Source organism: Embiotoca jacksoni, unplaced genomic scaffold (assembly GCF_022577435.1).
Source record: "Embiotoca jacksoni isolate LCO1_2020_lvr unplaced genomic scaffold, fEmbJac1.0.p SCAF_5, whole genome shotgun sequence".
In the NCBI taxonomy this organism is placed as follows: domain Eukaryota; kingdom Metazoa; phylum Chordata; class Actinopteri; family Embiotocidae; genus Embiotoca; species Embiotoca jacksoni.
The window spans coordinates 13944268-13962547 of NW_027185403.1; the positions used below are offsets into that span (position 1 = coordinate 13944268).

At 44.0% G+C, this 18280-nt stretch overlaps 1 protein-coding gene across 4 annotated transcripts in view; it reads left to right on the forward strand.

Moving 5' to 3' along the window:
* unc5a (unc-5 netrin receptor A) overlaps positions 1-18280 on the forward strand; it is a 130807-nt gene that overhangs the window by 95615 nt on the left and 16912 nt on the right. Inside the window, exons 6-9 of one of the 4 annotated variants that reach the window (XM_069171072.1) lie at positions 436-603; positions 7579-7743; positions 13965-14195; positions 14964-15263. In XM_069171072.1, coding sequence (XP_069027173.1) covers positions 436-603; positions 7579-7743; positions 13965-14195; positions 14964-15263 — 864 coding nt within the window. The remainder of the gene's footprint in view (positions 1-435; positions 604-7578; positions 7744-13964; positions 14196-14963; positions 15264-18280) is intronic. The other 3 variants (XM_069171073.1, XM_069171074.1, XM_069171075.1) reach the window with 3 other exon arrangements.

Genomic DNA, 18280 nt, shown 5'->3' on the forward strand with positions numbered 1-18280 from the left:
AACGGCATGGCTGTACAGTGATCATTTTTTTGACTTAATATCAGTGTTTTGTATGAACTGGAATTTGGAGAGATACTTGAAATGTCCACTAGTCACTTTGCAGCAACTCTGAGACAAGGTGAAAGATGGGAAGTTGTCATATTGTTTTCTGCTCCCTGTTGAAGCCATTTTTTTTTCACTGCAGTTGGCTGTATTTTCAACTCAAACGCAGGAAGCAGCTCCCTTTTGCTCTCGCTCGTCCATTTGGTCACCTTGCAGTGCGGAACCAAAGAGTGTAACAGCATTCATGATTATTCTAGCGCAGCGCACCTCTTTGCGTCAGTGCATGTCAGGTAATCCTGGCCGCTCTGTCCCTTCACCCACCCATCCCTCCCTCCAACCTTCCCCCCCTACCTCACCCCTCCACCCCACCTTCCCCCGTCGCTGGTCTAACAGTCAACGGCGGCTGGTCCACGTGGACCACCTGGTCGTCCTGCAGTGCTGTGTGCGGGCGTGGCTGGCAGAAGAGGAGTCGGACCTGCACCAACCCCACGCCACTGAATGGAGGCACATCCTGTGAGGGGCAGAACGTCCAGAAAAGTGCCTGTGTGGCCACCTGTCCAGGTAACTCCCAGGCAACCCCATTTGTCCTGTGGCGCTTGGCTTCCTGTGGCTTCCTTTTTGCATTTTTTTGCATCCAGAAGTCATCAGTTCATCTTTATTTTGGCTGCCCTTTTGTACCAGCACCTCCGAGTCTTCTCTTAGATGTCAGTCTTCTATTGCTTCCCGCTATTAGACCGTTTACACAGCATTGTCAGAGCTTATTAGTCTTCGCAGTAAGGCCTCATCCTGAAAGTGATTTATTATTGTTCCACTTTGTTCACATATCTCTTTATCTTCTGCCTGTACGCAGACCCTGCTTTTATTTCAGTCTGCTTGAAAAGACATGATCCCAGCCATGTTTTAGTGTCACACCAGGTAGTGCATTTGTTATTGTTTGCTGCTCAAGCTATGTAGTAAATATGGGCAATAAAAGGGTGAATTATGGTGGCCTGTGCACCATGTCTACGTGTGAGGAGTTGGGGGGCTTTTCATTTGCTTGGCCATCACTTGTGAGAGCACTGGAGAGGTGGAGAGTGTCCTGCCTGATAGTGAGCAACACATATTGATCTCTGGTAGCCTGAGATGGAAGTCAAGCTGCTTCATTTTCAGTCCTACATTAGCCCCCTGACAGAGGGAGAGATAGCGAGGGACAGAGCAGGATAGGAAAAAGGAGGTGGAAGGTGGAAGCAGGGATGGAGACGGAGGAAATCAGATACAGCGTAAGGAAGGCAGGAACAAAGCCCAGAGTGAGAGAGAGGGCAGGAAAACTGAGAAAGAAGTAGAGAAATCCTGAGTGTGTACAAGAGCTGGCTGTTTGTCTGCCAGCAGATCAGTGTGGACATATAGTCGGGGCGCTGCAGCCATGCTGACCGCAGGAGAAGTCTCCCACGCTCGGTAAATAGCAGAGAGGGAAATACAACACCTCTGGCAGTGGCAGCTTCTCCCTGCCTAAAACAGAGGTTATCTTGCTCAGTGAATCAGGGTGTTGTGTTACACATCTCCCATGTAAAGACATCAGTAGATGTCAAGCACGAGTGTAAGTAACATGGCCCGCTGGAATACAGCAAGAGGAGGAAGACAAAGAAAACACAAATGCGTGACGTGCCGTCAGGATCGGGATGGATTTGGAGTCACTGGAGTTGAAGCCACTAGTAATGGAATTAGAGGGGAGCCCAGGGATGCTTGACATTCCTCCACAGCAAAGCAGGATACTGACCTCCCTAAGCTTAAAGAGATTAATGTCGGTCCAAGCTGCTATTGTTAGACCAGACCCCTCCCTCTATTATCGTTCTTTTGCTCCAGGAGAAAGTGTGTAATTTCAACCATAAGGTGCTGTGACAAAAATTGCATTGTGCCCTGTGAACACAGTTTACAGAGACGTTAAAGGTGAAAGAACTACATTTTTTTTCTCTTGATGAGAGATGCTAGAGCAGCATGACCCCGCTTACACCTCCATCAGCCCTGTTGTTTACTGACAGAGGATAGCCTCAGCCTCCTTTCCGCACTCGTTACCTGTCTGAGACTTGCAGCATCGTTGGCGCGGACAGCCCCAGCCCCAGCCCCAGCTGTCGGCACCTGGGGAGAGTTCCCCTCAAGGCCAAAGTCCGCCACGCCAGAGGCCGGGGATGATGAGCTGTTGTTTCCAATCACAAGTGGCACCGAGGCTCCTGTGTACTCATTTTGAAGTCTTCCAAGATGAACTGGCCGCTCTCGTCTTTTTATCACCCGGCACACACACAAGGCAGCAATCACAACCCCCATGTACGTATGAATCCTCACTTTGATTCATCGAACACATGATTAACACGTGTATGAATCAGCAGGCTGAATGCATGAAAAGACACTCTCATATAAGAGTCATGTTCAAAGAGGGGCAGCAGACCGGCCGAGTGTCACTGCATACTGGAGAACAACTTTAATTATTTTATTTATTTAATGGTTATTTGTGTAGGGACAAGTATGTAGCATAAACAATGCAACACACCACAGCATTTATAGCCTAAGCTAATTTGCAATGCCCGTCCCTAGATGGGCCTTTTAAAATACAGAAAATTAACAACTCACAACACATTCACAGGAGACTATCCAAATCATACACTCAACAATAGGTATACACAATCAAAACACAAAAGTTAACGAGAAATACAGACATTATATTGAAAATTGATATAAAAACACACCATAAAAAGGAGCACCAGATCATTCATGACAACATGACTGCTCCCGCTTTAAAAACTGTTTCAGTTTGAGTTTAAAATGGTCTGAATCAGGATCCAGTTTGAGTTCGGTTGGCAAAGAATTCCACATGCTGAACCGTCCGGTTGGAGAACAATGTTTGTCCAAACAATCACTGTGCTTATAGCCTTTGCCAGTCTGGATGGCCATTTCAGTCCATTTCGGGAGAAAGAGACTTGAGAAGAATGAATTGCACGGGGAGCTGTAATGCTGCCAATCGACATCATGTTATTTATTTAGACACGGCTGACATTTGGATTCAGCAGGCGCGTTCGTTATTTTTTTAAGTCGGCCTTGAAAGGCATTTTTTTCTCCACGCTACCTTTGTTTTTTTCAGGGGCTTTTTAAAAATTGCATGATTTTAATGCTGGTCTTGTTTCAAGCATTAATTAACTAGAGTAAGACTGTGTTGATTATTAACTCTCTAGTGCATTAAACTCTCAGCATTAGGTCTTTGAAATGAGTTGCAGAAAACTATATTTTGTTTTTAGCTGCTTATACTGTGTAATTTGCAGTTGCAGTCTGTTTTGTCTTTAAATACATTGATGGCCTCTTGAATTTGCTGTATTCATACTTTAGTGATAAAAGACGTTGTCAGCTGAAAGAATATTTGCTTAAAAGAAATCTACTTAAATTTGGAACCAACACGCAAAGCCTGTAATTTGTCTCTGCATTGCCCAGCGAAGTCTTTATGTATGTCTCGTCGAAATGCCGATGGCCATTTGTTGTTCCACATTTAAAAAGTAGCGTGATTTCCTTGGAATAGTGCAGCCACAGAGGCATATTTTCAGACACGTACATTATATTGGATTCCCACAAAGTGACAGCGGCCTGTTCACTAGCCAAACTCACCACATGCCTGTTCACGATGACTCCTGTATCTAAATGTGAGCTCCCACCTCTCATCAGGAAAGTGCGAATCCAGAGAGGCTCATCTGTATTTTTGTCTAAGTCTCCAAAGTGTTTAATGAGAGTTGGCGGAGGCCTCTGTAGCAGATCAGATGGGTTGCATGCTGGGAGAGACACAGGGAGCTGTGGAGGAGGAGGAGTAGGCTGAGGCTAAAGCCCGAGGCTCAGAGCAGAGCAGATCAACACTTGAGACAGCGAGTAGCCAAACTATGTACGGGCTTATCTCCATTTCTTCTTCCCCTCGCTGCCTCCTTCTTCTCCTTTGTCTCTATCCCAGCATATCCCACTGAAATATTCCACGTAATTCTGCAGTCCAGCCCTCACCCTTTTATCGACTCTGCCCCTGCACTGACGTGCGGTCAGAGCCAGCACTGATGGCAAAATGTCAGCTCACACCAACATTTCCAACAAAGACAAACGGTACCTGAGCCAAAAGCAAATAGTTAGTCCCCAGTTTTGGAAGCGACACAGTGACACCCACCCCGCTCAAATGAACTGAACTGTTGCCTGATATGAGAGTGAACGTCAAACAACCTGAAGAGATTTCTAACTCGTGTGAATTATTTCAATATAGTACTGATCCCTCAGGCTCGCCAGAGGAGTCGTGAGAATTCTACTAGATGAAAAATAAACAGACTCGGGGCTGGTGTATTTGTGCACGCGCACTCGTGTGTGTTTGCAAAAGTACGTGTTGTACACATGCAAGATAGCACCCATATGTCTACTGTCTGTACTGCAGGCAAAAGTCTCATTCTACTTTGGAAGTAAGTAGTCATATGTTTCTTTATATTATCATAGATTGCTCTGGAAAGTCCATATTTTATCCCGAGAATAAATAAAGGTTTCGGCTAATAAATGTGACAGCAGCACACATTAGTTCTGTGTGAAAAGATGGTGGCCATCTGGTGACAGCCTTGCATCATTTTTAATCATTTGGTGACATTTGTTTTGGCCCAGCCTCTTCATATGTCATTCTGTCTCATTTTGCTTTGTTTTAGTGATTTAGTCAACATAAACGAGTAAACTCGCCTTTGTTCAGTTATTGATTACAATTGACTCCACAATCAGCAAGAAAAATCTAATATTTTTGTATTAGATTTGTAAAAATTTCAGACTCTGTTGTATCACTCTCTTCTGTGGCTTCTTTCCCATCAGCCTTTGAACACTTGGATTAGGGCTGGTTACTGTGCACACGTGTGTTGACGGGACAGTGGAGGCAGAGGGGGCGACCTGCTGGTCTCAGCAGTACTTGTCTACCTCCTTGTGTTCCCCTCAAGGACACAAAAACCATAGGTGTTCGATGATCTCGGACTGTGTCCATCAGCAGCCTTTGTCGTTCTGAACAGCAAAGCCTCAAACAGGCCCTCCTACTGATCCGCAGAGAATGGTTGGATTCCTCTTTGCTTCTCCCCTCAGCAACATGTCCAAATGGGGGCTTGCCACTGGGTTATTGTATTACTGTCCCTCCTCAGAGACCTGCCTGACCTGAAACCTGTGGTGCTGCATGATGGAAAATCAGCTGTGGTCTTTTGCAGTGGTGCTAACAACCTCTTTCTGGGAATTTGATAAGGAAAACCGGGGCTGAGGATTAAAATTTTCTTACATGGAAAGTAAAAGGATGATGTTTGGTTCTAATTTCAGTCATAAATTTGAATAAAATAAATGCAGTGGTGTTGATTTACTTGCTTCACTGCATTTATTGTGCCACCTTACTTTTTTATGGAGTTAAGAGAGAGATCCTTTTATGCTTTATCCTATACATTTACTTTATATCTGCTTCTGTGGAAATACATGAAACATGTCGGTGTTCAGAAACGGGCCATCCAGGACTGTTTGTGCATCCTCATCTTACTTTGATTTTCCTTAGCCTTGAGTCGCAGTGCTTGTGTCTCATCCAAATTCTCGTGCATTTCTACACCAATCTCCTTGTTTGAAAATGTCATTTGCATGGCCATTAGTCTTGCTTTGTGGTGGAAAAGAGAAGTAGAATTTCATCACCTCATCGGGGCTGATGTTGATTTCATCTCTTTATTTCACAGTGGTGTGGATAAACTGAGGGACGACATAATATATTCATTAGGATGTAATTTGCTATTCAATCATTCTCATTCCCAGCCTGGATAATCAGCCCACTGGCCCACGGATGGGTCCACTCAATGCCAAACAAGGACAATTATCTGATTGGTTCTGCTCTCTCTGCCAAATGGATCTGACTGCAAAAAGGGCCCAAGCTGTGTCAGCATCCCTCCACACACACATGCACACGCATACACAGCAGGCATTTGAGTACATGCATGAGCAAACATAAAGACTTGTGTGGGAGCAAGGTTTAATTCACACACTTTGTCCAATGGCGGCTTTTATCTGATTTTCCAATTGGAGGTTTAGCTTGAAAACCAAATAAAATCAGTACTTGTTACAGTTATGCAATAATAGGTAGCTTCACCCTCAGTAACATCTCACTTATGTTTTTTTAAGCAAAGCCTCATGACCTGTAGTGGGTCAGACCTGCTCTCTGGAGGTCATGCCCCTTGCGCTCTCTATTGCTAGGATTAATGACCACTAAGGTTTTCTCGCCCTTAGGTCAGTCAGGGGAAGGGTTGCTGCTGACATAGAGGTGTGTGTGTGTGTGTGTGTGTGTGTGTGTGTGTGTGTGTGTGTGTGTGTGTGTGTGTGTGTGTGTGTCCAGGTGATTCTCATCTGGTCCCCTTCACCCTTCCATTTGGGAGAGAGAAAGAGTGAAACAGTGGTGGTTCTCTCCCCCCCCCCCCCCCCCCCCCCCCCCGAGAGCTCATTACTACTCTTTTTCCCATTAGCCCTATGGTAACCTTACCCAGGCCTGGTGCTGTGTCACTCTCAATATCACTCTCAGCCACCACCACCACCGGCCATAATGCCAAATTACCCCCACCTTTGCAAAACAGCCTCCCCTCTGTGTGTGGTAAAACTGCTGATATTTCTTACAGTCATGCATGCTCAGAACTATTAGCCCGTTTCCATTTGTTTCATTTTGCTTGTGCAGATGTTGGGGTGTTTGAAGTTATTGTTAGGCTGCAGGTATAATGTACAGTCTTCTTTGTTCAGAGTAATGCCGCCTGTATTGTGTCTTGGCTTCAGTTACTGCAGGCAGCACTACATTTGCTACAGTAACATACTGTTTGACAAAGAAATCAAATAAAGGTGAGGTAGTTTTCTCTCACAAAAGCTCATTTAATTTGAGAATTTTAAAACTTTTGTTATTTCTGTGTGCTTGTATGTTTGACAGTACACCAGAGGACCAATATCTCAGGGGTTAAATTCTTTGTTTGTTGACAGCTGGGTCTACCAGGCCACAGCACCTTCCACAGCAGCCTCGTACCGTTGGGGTTTAACTTAGTTGCATCTGATTTCCATGTTTAAAATAAACAATGAAAGCAGAGTAGAGACAATATGGCTCTCCTCAGCAGTTTTACATGCTTTGGTTTCCCTGTGCAACTGCTGGATTTGAGTGTGTGCAAGTGGATTTGCATGTCTTTATAAGGGTTTCTTACCAGGTTTCCATTTTAGTGCAAGTAGATTTGCACAGGACGGCAACAGAGTTTTCTACCAGCTGTTCTTGTCTCGCACGCAAATACACCACTGCTTTTACACCACTGTTGCATCTGAACTTCACCATGTAGAGTTTGACCAGTTCACGCTGTTTGTAAAAAGGAATTATAGCCCGGGTTATTGAAACTGTTCAGCATGTTTTCCAATCAATAGTTTTTCCCCTGTGAACTAAAATCAAAGTGTTTGAAGTGAATCAGTTTGAGATTTTGCTGCTGCGCATGTGTTTGTGCTCACCCATGTTTCTTTTTTTCTGTGTGTTTGTAGTGGACGGAGGCTGGAGTGAGTGGAGCAAGTGGTCTGCGTGTGGCGCAGACTGTTCGATGTGGAGGAGCAGGGAGTGCACACAGCCCTCACCTGGCACCGGGGGCAAAGACTGCCAGGGGCTGGACCTCCAATCTCTCAACTGTACCAGTGAGCAGTGTCCACAGAGTGAGTACACACAACCACCCACGTATTACTAACTATACTTTCACTGTTCAACTCAGCAGATCAATAGAAAAGTTTTTGCCACTTTTTGGCTACATGATCAGTAGACTGTTGTTTTGTTTATTATAACTAGGCCAATGAGTGGCAAATTAATACTTTAGGATTAGTATATGTACTCAAAACATTTGAGAGGTTCATCCAGAAAGGAAACTGCTGATTAATAAAGACAGTTTATACAAAACTATCAACATTTTTGAGAATACAACAACAAGTAGATCACAAACATTTTCTGGAGAATGGGTGGACAGGATTAGCATCAGTTGAGCTCTGTGGCTAGTGGAGAATTTTTTTTTAAATTTTTTTTTTTATTAAACTTATTCCACTTTGGAAAGATGAGCCGTACTCTTCCTTTTATCAGATCAAATAAATATTTTATGGCATCTTATGGCATCAGCTTCTTGTAATAGATGTTGACGTCATCTAATAAAGGGGTTCATAAAGGAGAGATGTCCATCTCATCAGACACCAGACAAAACATTCATCTGCAGCCCACTGCTGGCTCATCCTTACCTGTGACCTTTTCAAATGATCATTTCTAATTAACGCTGGTACAACACTTGCAGCTAAGATAATACACCATCTTATGTGGGCCGGTGCTGTGTTGCTCTGTGACCTATTAATAGCGCTGAGAACTAAAGCATCTCTCTTCTGTTTAAGACATAACCTGCCAGATGAAGTGACTCAGGTCAAATCGGTAGTGAAAGCATACACGGCTGGGGCGTATGTTTCCACTGCGATTCTTCTCAGTGTGTGTTTATGTATTTATGTCATGCAAATCCAGAATACCCCTGTGACCCTGTTCAGGATAAAGTGGGTATAGATAATGGATGGATGGATGGATGGATGGATGGATGGATGGATGGACGGATGGACGGACGGACGGACGGACATCCAGTATATAGATTGTATATAGGAAGCTGAATGACCAATCTGTATAACCTTTTTTATTGAAACCAGATACTACTGTGGTGCCACTCCCCTGTGTGTCATTAATAGGGCATGTGCGTACTGTCAGGATTACAAACTGCAGAGCTTCTACAGCCCAAGCCGGCAGCTGAGTGGAAAGTGGCACCACAGGGTCTACTGCGGACCAGATGGACATGAAGGGAGAGCTCTGTCACTCCCTACAGATATCAAAGACAGAAAGATAGTGCAGCTTCCCATCCAAAGACAATGAGTCTCAGTGTGGCATCTCATAAAGGAAATGTTATAAATAGTGTGCTCTTCAGCTGATCTGAATGGTAAACACTGAGTTGTAATGGGGATTCAGTTAACATGGGCCAGTAAATTAATAAACTGAATTATGTATCTTGCACTGATTGATGCGATCAAATGGACTTGATGCAGGGAGAGGGGGCGTTTGGGTTTGCAGAACATCAGTTGAGATCTAATGTATATGGATGTTGCTTTGTGTGTATGTGTTGGTACTATGCAAGGACGTGCATGCATGCGTGTTTGTTACCCGATAGCTGAGTTTGGCTGGTGCAGTGAACCAGGCAGCTCAGTCGGCCCATCATCAAAGGTCAGCAGCTCCTCCCCAGAGAGGCAAGATATATACACAAAGATGCCAGTCATTTTGCCACATACACACACAAACTCACGCACAGAGTCACTCAGTATTTACACTGACAGTGCAGAGTGGAGTGCTGGCCTCTGAAGAATGTCTGTCCCAATCTGTTCCCAGCAGATGCGTTTCCATAGACAATTGCTGTGTGAAGTATTATAATAAGCAAAATAGCAAGATGGTTTTGCCTTGTCAGCAACTCCTATACTTCAACCACGTCTGCAGGCTATTAGCTGAGATGGAAAACTTCCTGCTGAAACAAAAGGCACCCTTCTCTTCTAGTGTAATCGAACAAAACAACTGCAGAGTGAGCCAACGTCACCCTGCAACAAAAGCTGTCATCAGTCTGAAGACCTCACGAGCGTCTCTAATCTCCCTCATTAAGCCAGAAATGACATATGTTAGATGAGGTTATTGTTTTTGAGTGTTGCATATGAGAATCAGCGTGCAGCGCCATGCTTTGTGTTACAGCTCGGAAATGAACAGATCTAGACCCAGACAGGATCGTTTTCATAAAGCAAACAAGTGAAGCCCAAAATGTAGCTATGCAAAATGCGTACAGGGAAATAATAAACATGCTGGCAGCGTGCCATAGCCAAAATGGCAGACAGGTGTTAGAGGGCACAGAGAGGATAGTGGGAAAAATAATAGTGCTCATATTCTCCAGCACAGGAAATTAGGACAACATAAAAACAATTATTTGGCTTAATGTGTGTAATGAAGGTAATGAACTTAATTTGTGGCTGCATCCCATTTTGGGGTGTCACAAATGATTGTGCAAAGTACATCAAACAATTAATTTGTTTTTAGTCTGTTTTGGAATTTTAGGGCTAATTTGGTGGGACGGCAGCGGATGTTTTTGTCATTGGTTTGTTTGTCAGAGCGGGGTCGCAGTGCTGTGTGGAAAATGAAGGTACATTTATTTTGGGCCATATTTCACCAGGACCGGCTGAGGGATGGGACTGTATTGTGGAGATAGTAATGGTCACGTTCACTTTGAGAGTTTTAGTAGCCATATTTCCCTGACCTTAAGAACTCCGGTGTTATTCATCTTCGGGCGAGTGACTAGGATTGGCCATGGGATGAAATATATTCTCAGGTCTCATGATAAATGCCCAGGGAGGAGGCGCAGGAGGCTCCAAAGTTCTTACTTATCAATGCAGGAGAGAGAAAGGAGCCGGCAGAGAGAGTTTAGCGCTATCAGTTGCGGGCATTGTCCTGACTGTCAATAGAGTGGGAGTCCAAACTTCAACAGGAGCCAGAATGAATGGAGATGAATTACACCGGCCCATCTCAAGTCAGAAACTGATCGCTAACCAGCTAGCCCTGGAGTGAGTCTGAGGAGCTGAACTGAAAGCTAAGGGACAGGGGAGCAAACAGAGATTGGCCCAGGGTCAACTCTGAAAAAAGCTCATCACATCCACAGATTATCCGCAGGCGGGTGTCAATCATGACGAGAGGTCACACACAAAGAGAATCAGAAGTTCTTTGCCAGCAATTAAGTCAAGTGGAAATGAACGATGGGATGACGGATGGCAGAGAGGAAGAGAGGTAGGTTGGTATGGAGGGTGTGCAGAAAGAGAGGGAGAGAGAGGGCACATTAGAAAGGGACTAAACTAAAGCCCGTCCAATTATAAAAACCTGATTCGCTGTGTCAATTAAAGTGTGATGAATGTCCTTTCAATTATTGGCTGGCATCATGAAAATCAATGAGTGGGGGCCACTGGGAGCCGAGAGCAGTTGCTGGTCAGGGTTGTAGTGAGCATCGGGATCGTTTCATTGTGACACCTGGTGGGTCAGATAAAACTTCACTCGGTGATGCTCCGATAAACCACCCGAGATTACAGAATAGAGAAAGAAGGAGATGGAGAGAGAGGAAGAGTGCGATAGAGAGAGTTGTATGATTGACTGGCTTTATTGTCTGGGTGCAAGAATGATGAGTGCAGGGGAAAAGGAGAAGAGATACTGGATCTAAGGCTAGCTAGGTGTCTTTGGTGTGCCCTTAGAAAGTAAACAGCCAGTGGCCAGTGGCCAATCTGAGGCTATGTTTATCCAATCAGAAGAGACCAGTCGGCTCGTGTCCTTGCTGACGGGTGTTGTTTTGTCTATAGTCAGACTACACATCTCTCAAACTGCAGCACTCGAAGTCCAAATATCACAGCGTCATCTGGCCTTTGACTCACCAAGACAATTGGATTTGGGAACTTTAATGAGAGGTTCAGCTGTAGTCGCTGCCTCTTTTTTTGGAGCTCACTGTGGAAGGTGGAAGGTTTAGCCGGGCTGCTTGCATTTAAGCACCTCTATTTCTCCCTGAGGAGATCCAGAGGGGAATCAGAGGAGAGAGGCACAAGCAGGTAAATGGAGAAGCTGAGAGGTGCAGGGAGGCTGTGCACCTTGCTGGCACCGGGTTGGACTCACTTTCAGAACTGCCTTAATTCTTCAACAAGGTGCTGGAAACATCCCTCAGCCATATTGATCCATATTTACATGATAGCATCACACTTTGCTGCACATTTGTGGGCAGCACTTTCATGATATGGATCTCCAGTTCCACCACATCCCAAAGGTGCTCTAATTGGACTGAGATCTGGTGACTGTGGAGGTCGTTTGAATGCACTGAACTCATTGTCATGTTCAAGAAACCCGTCTGAGATGATGAGCTTTGAGACATGGTGGGTTATCCTGCTAAAATTAGCCAATGGAAGATGGGTACACTGTGGTGATAAAGAGATGGACATGGTGAGCAACAATACCCAAGCAGGCAGTGTTATTTAAATGATGCCCCATTTGGCACCAAAGGGCCCAAATTGTGAAAAGAATTACATCCCACTGACCATTACACCCCCCGCCACTAGCCAGACCTGTTGACACAAGGTGGGATGGATCAATGCTTTCATACCAAATTCTGACCGTACCATTTGAATGTTGCAGCACAGACTCATTATGTGCCCACCCTTTCCTGTTCTTTAGCTGGCAGAGGTGTGGTCTTCTGCTCCTGTGGCGCATCTGCTTCAAGGTTCGGCATATTGTGCATTCAGACTGCTCCTCTGTCAACAACAAAACAGGCGATCTTGTGTTTATCTTCAGCCCGTCATTCACAATTGATTACATGTCAAGAGATCGCTGGCATTACAGAGATCTGCCATTGAGGTTAGCTTCATATAATCCCGCTACTTAAAGTATCAGATTGTACTGAGGTAATCACCCATAAAATAAATTCTGGCATTTTTCTTAAAGACCCGAGTATGTCAGGCAGCTTTGTCCAAAGAAATAGATTTTTCAAGGGAAAAGGAGAATGCAAGGACAAACACATGAAAAGAGATGAATAGAAATGAGAGACGCAAAAAGGAAAAATACTTTTTTCTGTTTTTTTTTTTTGTTGTTGGTTTTTTTTTTTTTTCAATTTTACTGTTTGCAGTCTTCTAATTTAATTGTGCCTTTCTCATGTCACAGATTTTCTAAATACCAATTAAAACTTGTCAAATCTGTGTTTTAAAGATTGAATGCAGCTCCTGTCAAGTGGTAGGATTAAACTGTGGTGGAAAAACACCATGGCAGTCAGGAGATATTCATGGGAATGTGACGTATGTAATATTCATCAAGTTGATTTTGACACAGACCTTTTATTGATGCTCATTGCTAAAATGCGTATCATGCATGCCGTCACTCACAGGCACATGCTGTCTCCCCTTTTAGTCTTTTTGTTTTGACCTTCTTTAATTCAGATTTTCCTTCTTGTACGTCTGCTCCTCTCTTCCTGCTTCTGTCCTCCTTTTGTTGTCAACTCGCCACATGTCAGCCCACAGCGCTAACCTTTGCTGTTGTTCTCCGTCCCTCTAAGCTGCACTGTTCAATGCATCCCCTCCTTGACTGTGTTCAGTTGACAGCGCTACGCCCCCGTGGCTCCCCGGCACAATGGCCCTCCACAAAGGCCCCAGGAGCATCCTCCACCTCCGCCACCAAATTCCCCCAGCCCAGAGAGACAGCCTTAGCAAATCCAATTCCCCTGCAAAACACACACACGCACACACACACTATACACACACAATACACACATAATTGCACGCACACATTGATGTTTGTCTGGGCTTAGCTGTCATCTTCGTACTGTACTTTAGGGAGAGAGATACTCATACGCTTTTGTGAGAGGTGCTACAGTTTCATAAGCAAATCCTTCACTTTTCCTCTTTCCCTCTTGAGAGTGTTGTATGCTTAAAGAAAGAGAAAACCAGACAGTAAAAAGAAGGAGCATGCTGGACAGAAATATGTTTATTCAGAGCAGAAATTAAGTGATACTACAGGAGCTGGTTCTTTCTCACAGGTTGACATTGAGGCTGTGGACTTTTAGAAATAATTAAAACAGTGATCTAAAATTCTCTTAACTTGGTATCAATCAGTCACGAACAAAGTCAGACAAATTTAGGAGGCACAAAAGAAATGTATAACTGATTTAATGCTATTAAACAAGTCATCAAGTGAGACCTTTGCACAGAACTTAATAAAATATGCTGCAGCCACACACATTGGGATTACTATTTGACACCGGAGGGAATTTTTCTGTCTTGATCAATAATTTCTCTCCTGTGTCGTCCTCTTGCAGCAGTGAGTGGGGCCGAGGACGTGGCGCTGTACGTGGGCATGGTGGCGGTCGCACTGTGTCTGACTCTGCTGCTCATCGTGGTCGTCCTGGTTTACCGGCGCAAGAAGGAGGACCTGGATGCTGACGTGGCCGACTCCTCCATCCTCACCACTGGCTTCCAGCCCATGGGCATCAAGCCCAGCAAGCCAGGTGTGTGGGCACCGCGGCCACGCAGGCCTCCCCCCCACAGCAGTAGGACACTGTTCTTTGTTCTACCCTCGTCTGTGCATCCGTCGGTCTGTCCATCTTCCCACCGTGACTGCAGCACTCATCTACATGTACTCCTGATCCTTTTTGTTTGTGATTGTGGAGGTGCTATGAATGTGTTTAAAGTGGTGTGTGGTCTAAGCAAGATTTACTATGGTGTGTGTGTGTGTGTGTGTGTGTGTGGTACACAAGCTGTTTATTTGCCTGCCTGACACATTATGTTTCGCCACCACCTCATTGTCAGGAAATGTACCCACTCTGTTTACTGCCTGTGTGGACCCTCTGAGGTTTAACAGCGAGTAATAGAAATACAACTGTGTGAGTTGGATGGAGATGGGGAACTGGGTTGCAGTGCCTGTGATTCAGCGTGGAAAAAAAGCCTTTATACATTGTGGATGCTAAGCTGTATCTGAGTTCTGTTTGGAATTGATTGTGTGGTTGCTAAAGAGACAGACAGTGAGCGAGAGAGGGTGTGGGGGCGGGGGGGAGGGGGCTGGCTTTGACTGGCTTTGGGTGGAATTTGTGTTGTGTATTGTTGAGAGTGTGTGAGTGCTCTGTTTTCTGCACCATGTGTCTTTTTCTGTGTATGTTTCGGTTTTCTGTGTTGTGTTGCAACAGCTTTAGAGAGTGTGAGGTCTGTCTCTGTGATGTAGGAACCCCCCCCCCCCCCCCCCTCCTCAAACACCCACCCGCCACTCATGGAGATTCACACATTTGCTTTTGTCTGTGTCCGTTTTTTTATTGTTTAAATAGAGAACTCCCATTTGCTCACCATCCAGCCTGATCTAACCACCACCACCACCAGTTACCAAGGCACGCTGCGCTCGCGCCACGACGGCACAGGAAAGTTTTCAATGACCAACGGGCCTCTGCTGGACCCGCTCCCCAACGGATCGCACACCCTGCACAACGGCAAGCTTAACTCTGACCCTGCTGAGTTTGTGAGCAGGCTGTCCACTCAGAGCTACTTTAAAACGCTGTCTCGCGATGTAGCCAACACCTCCTACGGGACCTTCAACTTCCTTGGTGGGAGGCTGACAATCCCCAACACAGGTGAGTTCCTCCTTTATGTCCATTTAGGTTTCTCTTTTACAGCTGTTGTTCAGTCTAATTGATTCAGACAAAGAACACAAAGATTCATTGTTGCCCTCTAACTATAAATGTTCTCAATAACTTTTTGTAGACATCTAAAAGCTGTAAACAAAAAGTAACCTGAACTTATATTCATTGGATGCTTTTGGTGATGCCATCCTGCATTCTGCATGTGTGGGAGATCAAATATTTATCTTGTGGTGCATTACTGCACTTTATACTGTATGTTTGTTTGTGTTTTCTGGTTGTTAAAGAGTTTGGAAGAAATAATAAGGTTAATGCAGGGCAATAGAAAAAAGGGCATTTCCTACCATAATATTACAGGGATAATGGTGTGTTTAGGCAGCTGGGAAGTGGGAAAGTTATAATTTCGTAACCTCTGACTTCCCAGTTGAGAGGGTTCACATGACAACAATGAGGCAACATGGCAGCCGGCAGGAAATCTGCTCTATCTGCTCTCTGAATACAGAAAAGTGACAAACAACCTCGTCATCACCCATGTAGACCATCACAGGTACGAAATGGAGTTCAATGGATCATTATTATTTGTAAACTACATCACTACATGTCGTTTTTAGGAGATAATGTTTAAAACGGCAAACTAACGGCAACAAAGTAACAGTCGTGTGGTAGGGCCGTTACCACTTGTTTGTCAACATAGTAATTACTATTGTTTAATAGCACAATGCCCTGCTCTAACTAGTATCACCTAAATTAACCATGAAGTGACTTTTTTCTACGCTCAGCAAGTATATATCTTCTTGTCACCACAATCGTTGACATGTCGAGTGACGTCAAACCTACTTCTGGGAGCTCTCAAAAACGTAGACTTTCCTACTGGGAAATTCCCAGTTCGACAGGCGTTCAGGTTTTTTCTCCCACTCGGAGGTGAGAAACGTCCCCCTTCACGGTTGCCTATGAACACACCATAAGTAATATGAGGTTGCTACGGTCGGCTCATAATAAGGCCTGCTAAAATGTATGGTATGGGATCAATAGATCCATAGTTTGACTTCATTTTATTTTTGATTTGATCCATAAAATTTCCACACTAATGGGGTGATATACTTATGTGGTATTATAATGTAATATATACATATTTTCTTAATAGTTCTCAATCAGTAAATTTAATCGTAGTTTAGCTTTGGATTTCATACAGAAAAATCACATCAGCTATGAGATGTTCTTGTAGTTGATCTGTTTTGCCTTCTCGTCACAAACAAACTACCAGTTTGATCAGAAGCAGATTCTCCTTTCCAAGCCATCTTGGTCTGGTTGGTTTGTCTGCTCCAGAGTTCAATTGACCTCAAAGATGCTTTACATCTTAGCCCTTTGTTACTGTTCATACAAGCTCTGGTGTGTTGGGGTGATGAAAGCTCACGCTATCTCCACTCATCCATCATTATTTATGACATGAGATCCAGTTGCTGTTTAATCTAATTGCTCTCTGCATTATTATTCCTTTGAGTGCTCTTTGTGACAGGCAACTTTACTGTACGCATAACAAACAACAAAGTACAGCATGACTTACTTATAGTCTCTGGAACTTGATTTTACCCCGAGGGTCCATGTAGCGCTGATGATGCAGGATGACACCCACCAACACAGCCAAGTGAACGGGTTACCTGGCAGCACTGAAACCAACTTAATGCTAATTTCCAATTTACTGATTCCAAATTCATAAATGTGATTCACAAAAATGAACCTAAACCTAGGAGCACAAACCCAGTAGGTATATTCAGCAATGTTTCTGTAGATACAACTTTGTGAGTTTGTGTTGTGTAAGAGTAGGGAGATTTCAGTAATCCTCTCTAAGATGTTCTACTTGCCGCTATACTCAAACAAGCAATAACAGTATCATCTGAACAATTCAGCATTTGCTATCATGTTGAGAAATACTGTGTGAACAAGTGGGTTTTATTTGCTTTATTACACCTGCTTTAATGTCTCGAACTGGACATTAACAAGGAGAATTTATCAGCAAAAGCTGAATCCCATAAACATCTCGCTGTGTTGTTGAAACCGACCCACAGCATTCAGCCGTAAGCCCCATGCATGTGGGTTTTTTAATAGGTTTGCACCAGGATAACACACAGAAGTGTTTCAACGCTTCACACAAAACAGCTTAAAGCACAGGCTATATTTCTGTCTGGGATACAAATTAGCTTACAACAGTTATGAGGAAGCAGGATGGGGCGGCAAAAATACATTCAGGGCTTGTTTTGTCTGTGCGATTACGGTGGATTGTGTGTGACAGGATCACCTGTTTCTTTAAAAAGTGACTAATCCTAACATTAAATCCTACAAAATGGCATTATCTAAATGCATAATTGTGGAAAACCCGAGCTACATCTTACATCTCAGAATGAATAGTTAGAATGAATGTTCAGGGCAGTGATGAGATGAGATAAAAGGAGAGTGTGCCAAATAGACATTACCCTGAAAGATTTCTGGAGTAAAACCTAGAATAAATTATTCCAATTAGGCGCATCACTAATGACAGGGTTGGTTGAATTTGTAGTTGATGTCCACAAGTTTCAGTCGTGTGCTAAGAGCACAGACAGGAATAAAGACAGTCATAGTGAAAATTAGTCTAATACTAGATATAAAAAGTCCACCATCATTAGTTCCCTATTTTGCTTTCCCTCTTCGCATTAGCCAAGTACAGAACTTATATAATTACACAGGCTTTCACTTGGCTCATTGTAGGCTGTCCAGATTAGCTGATGCCAGTGTGGCAGTATCTTGTGGAAGAAAAGGTCTTTTTTTCCTGTTTTCCTTGCCACATCTCTCTCTCTGCACTCTCTTACAGATATTTTATGCATGAATTAACTCAAACCCATGTAGACCATACCACGCATTGGCACCCGTCTCTTCATGGAGACGCAGAAAAACAAAAACTCAGCACTTGCATGGCTCCATTCAAAGGAAGCTCTGTTGTCATTTAGCACTGTTTCAGAGCACATGGAAGAGATGGT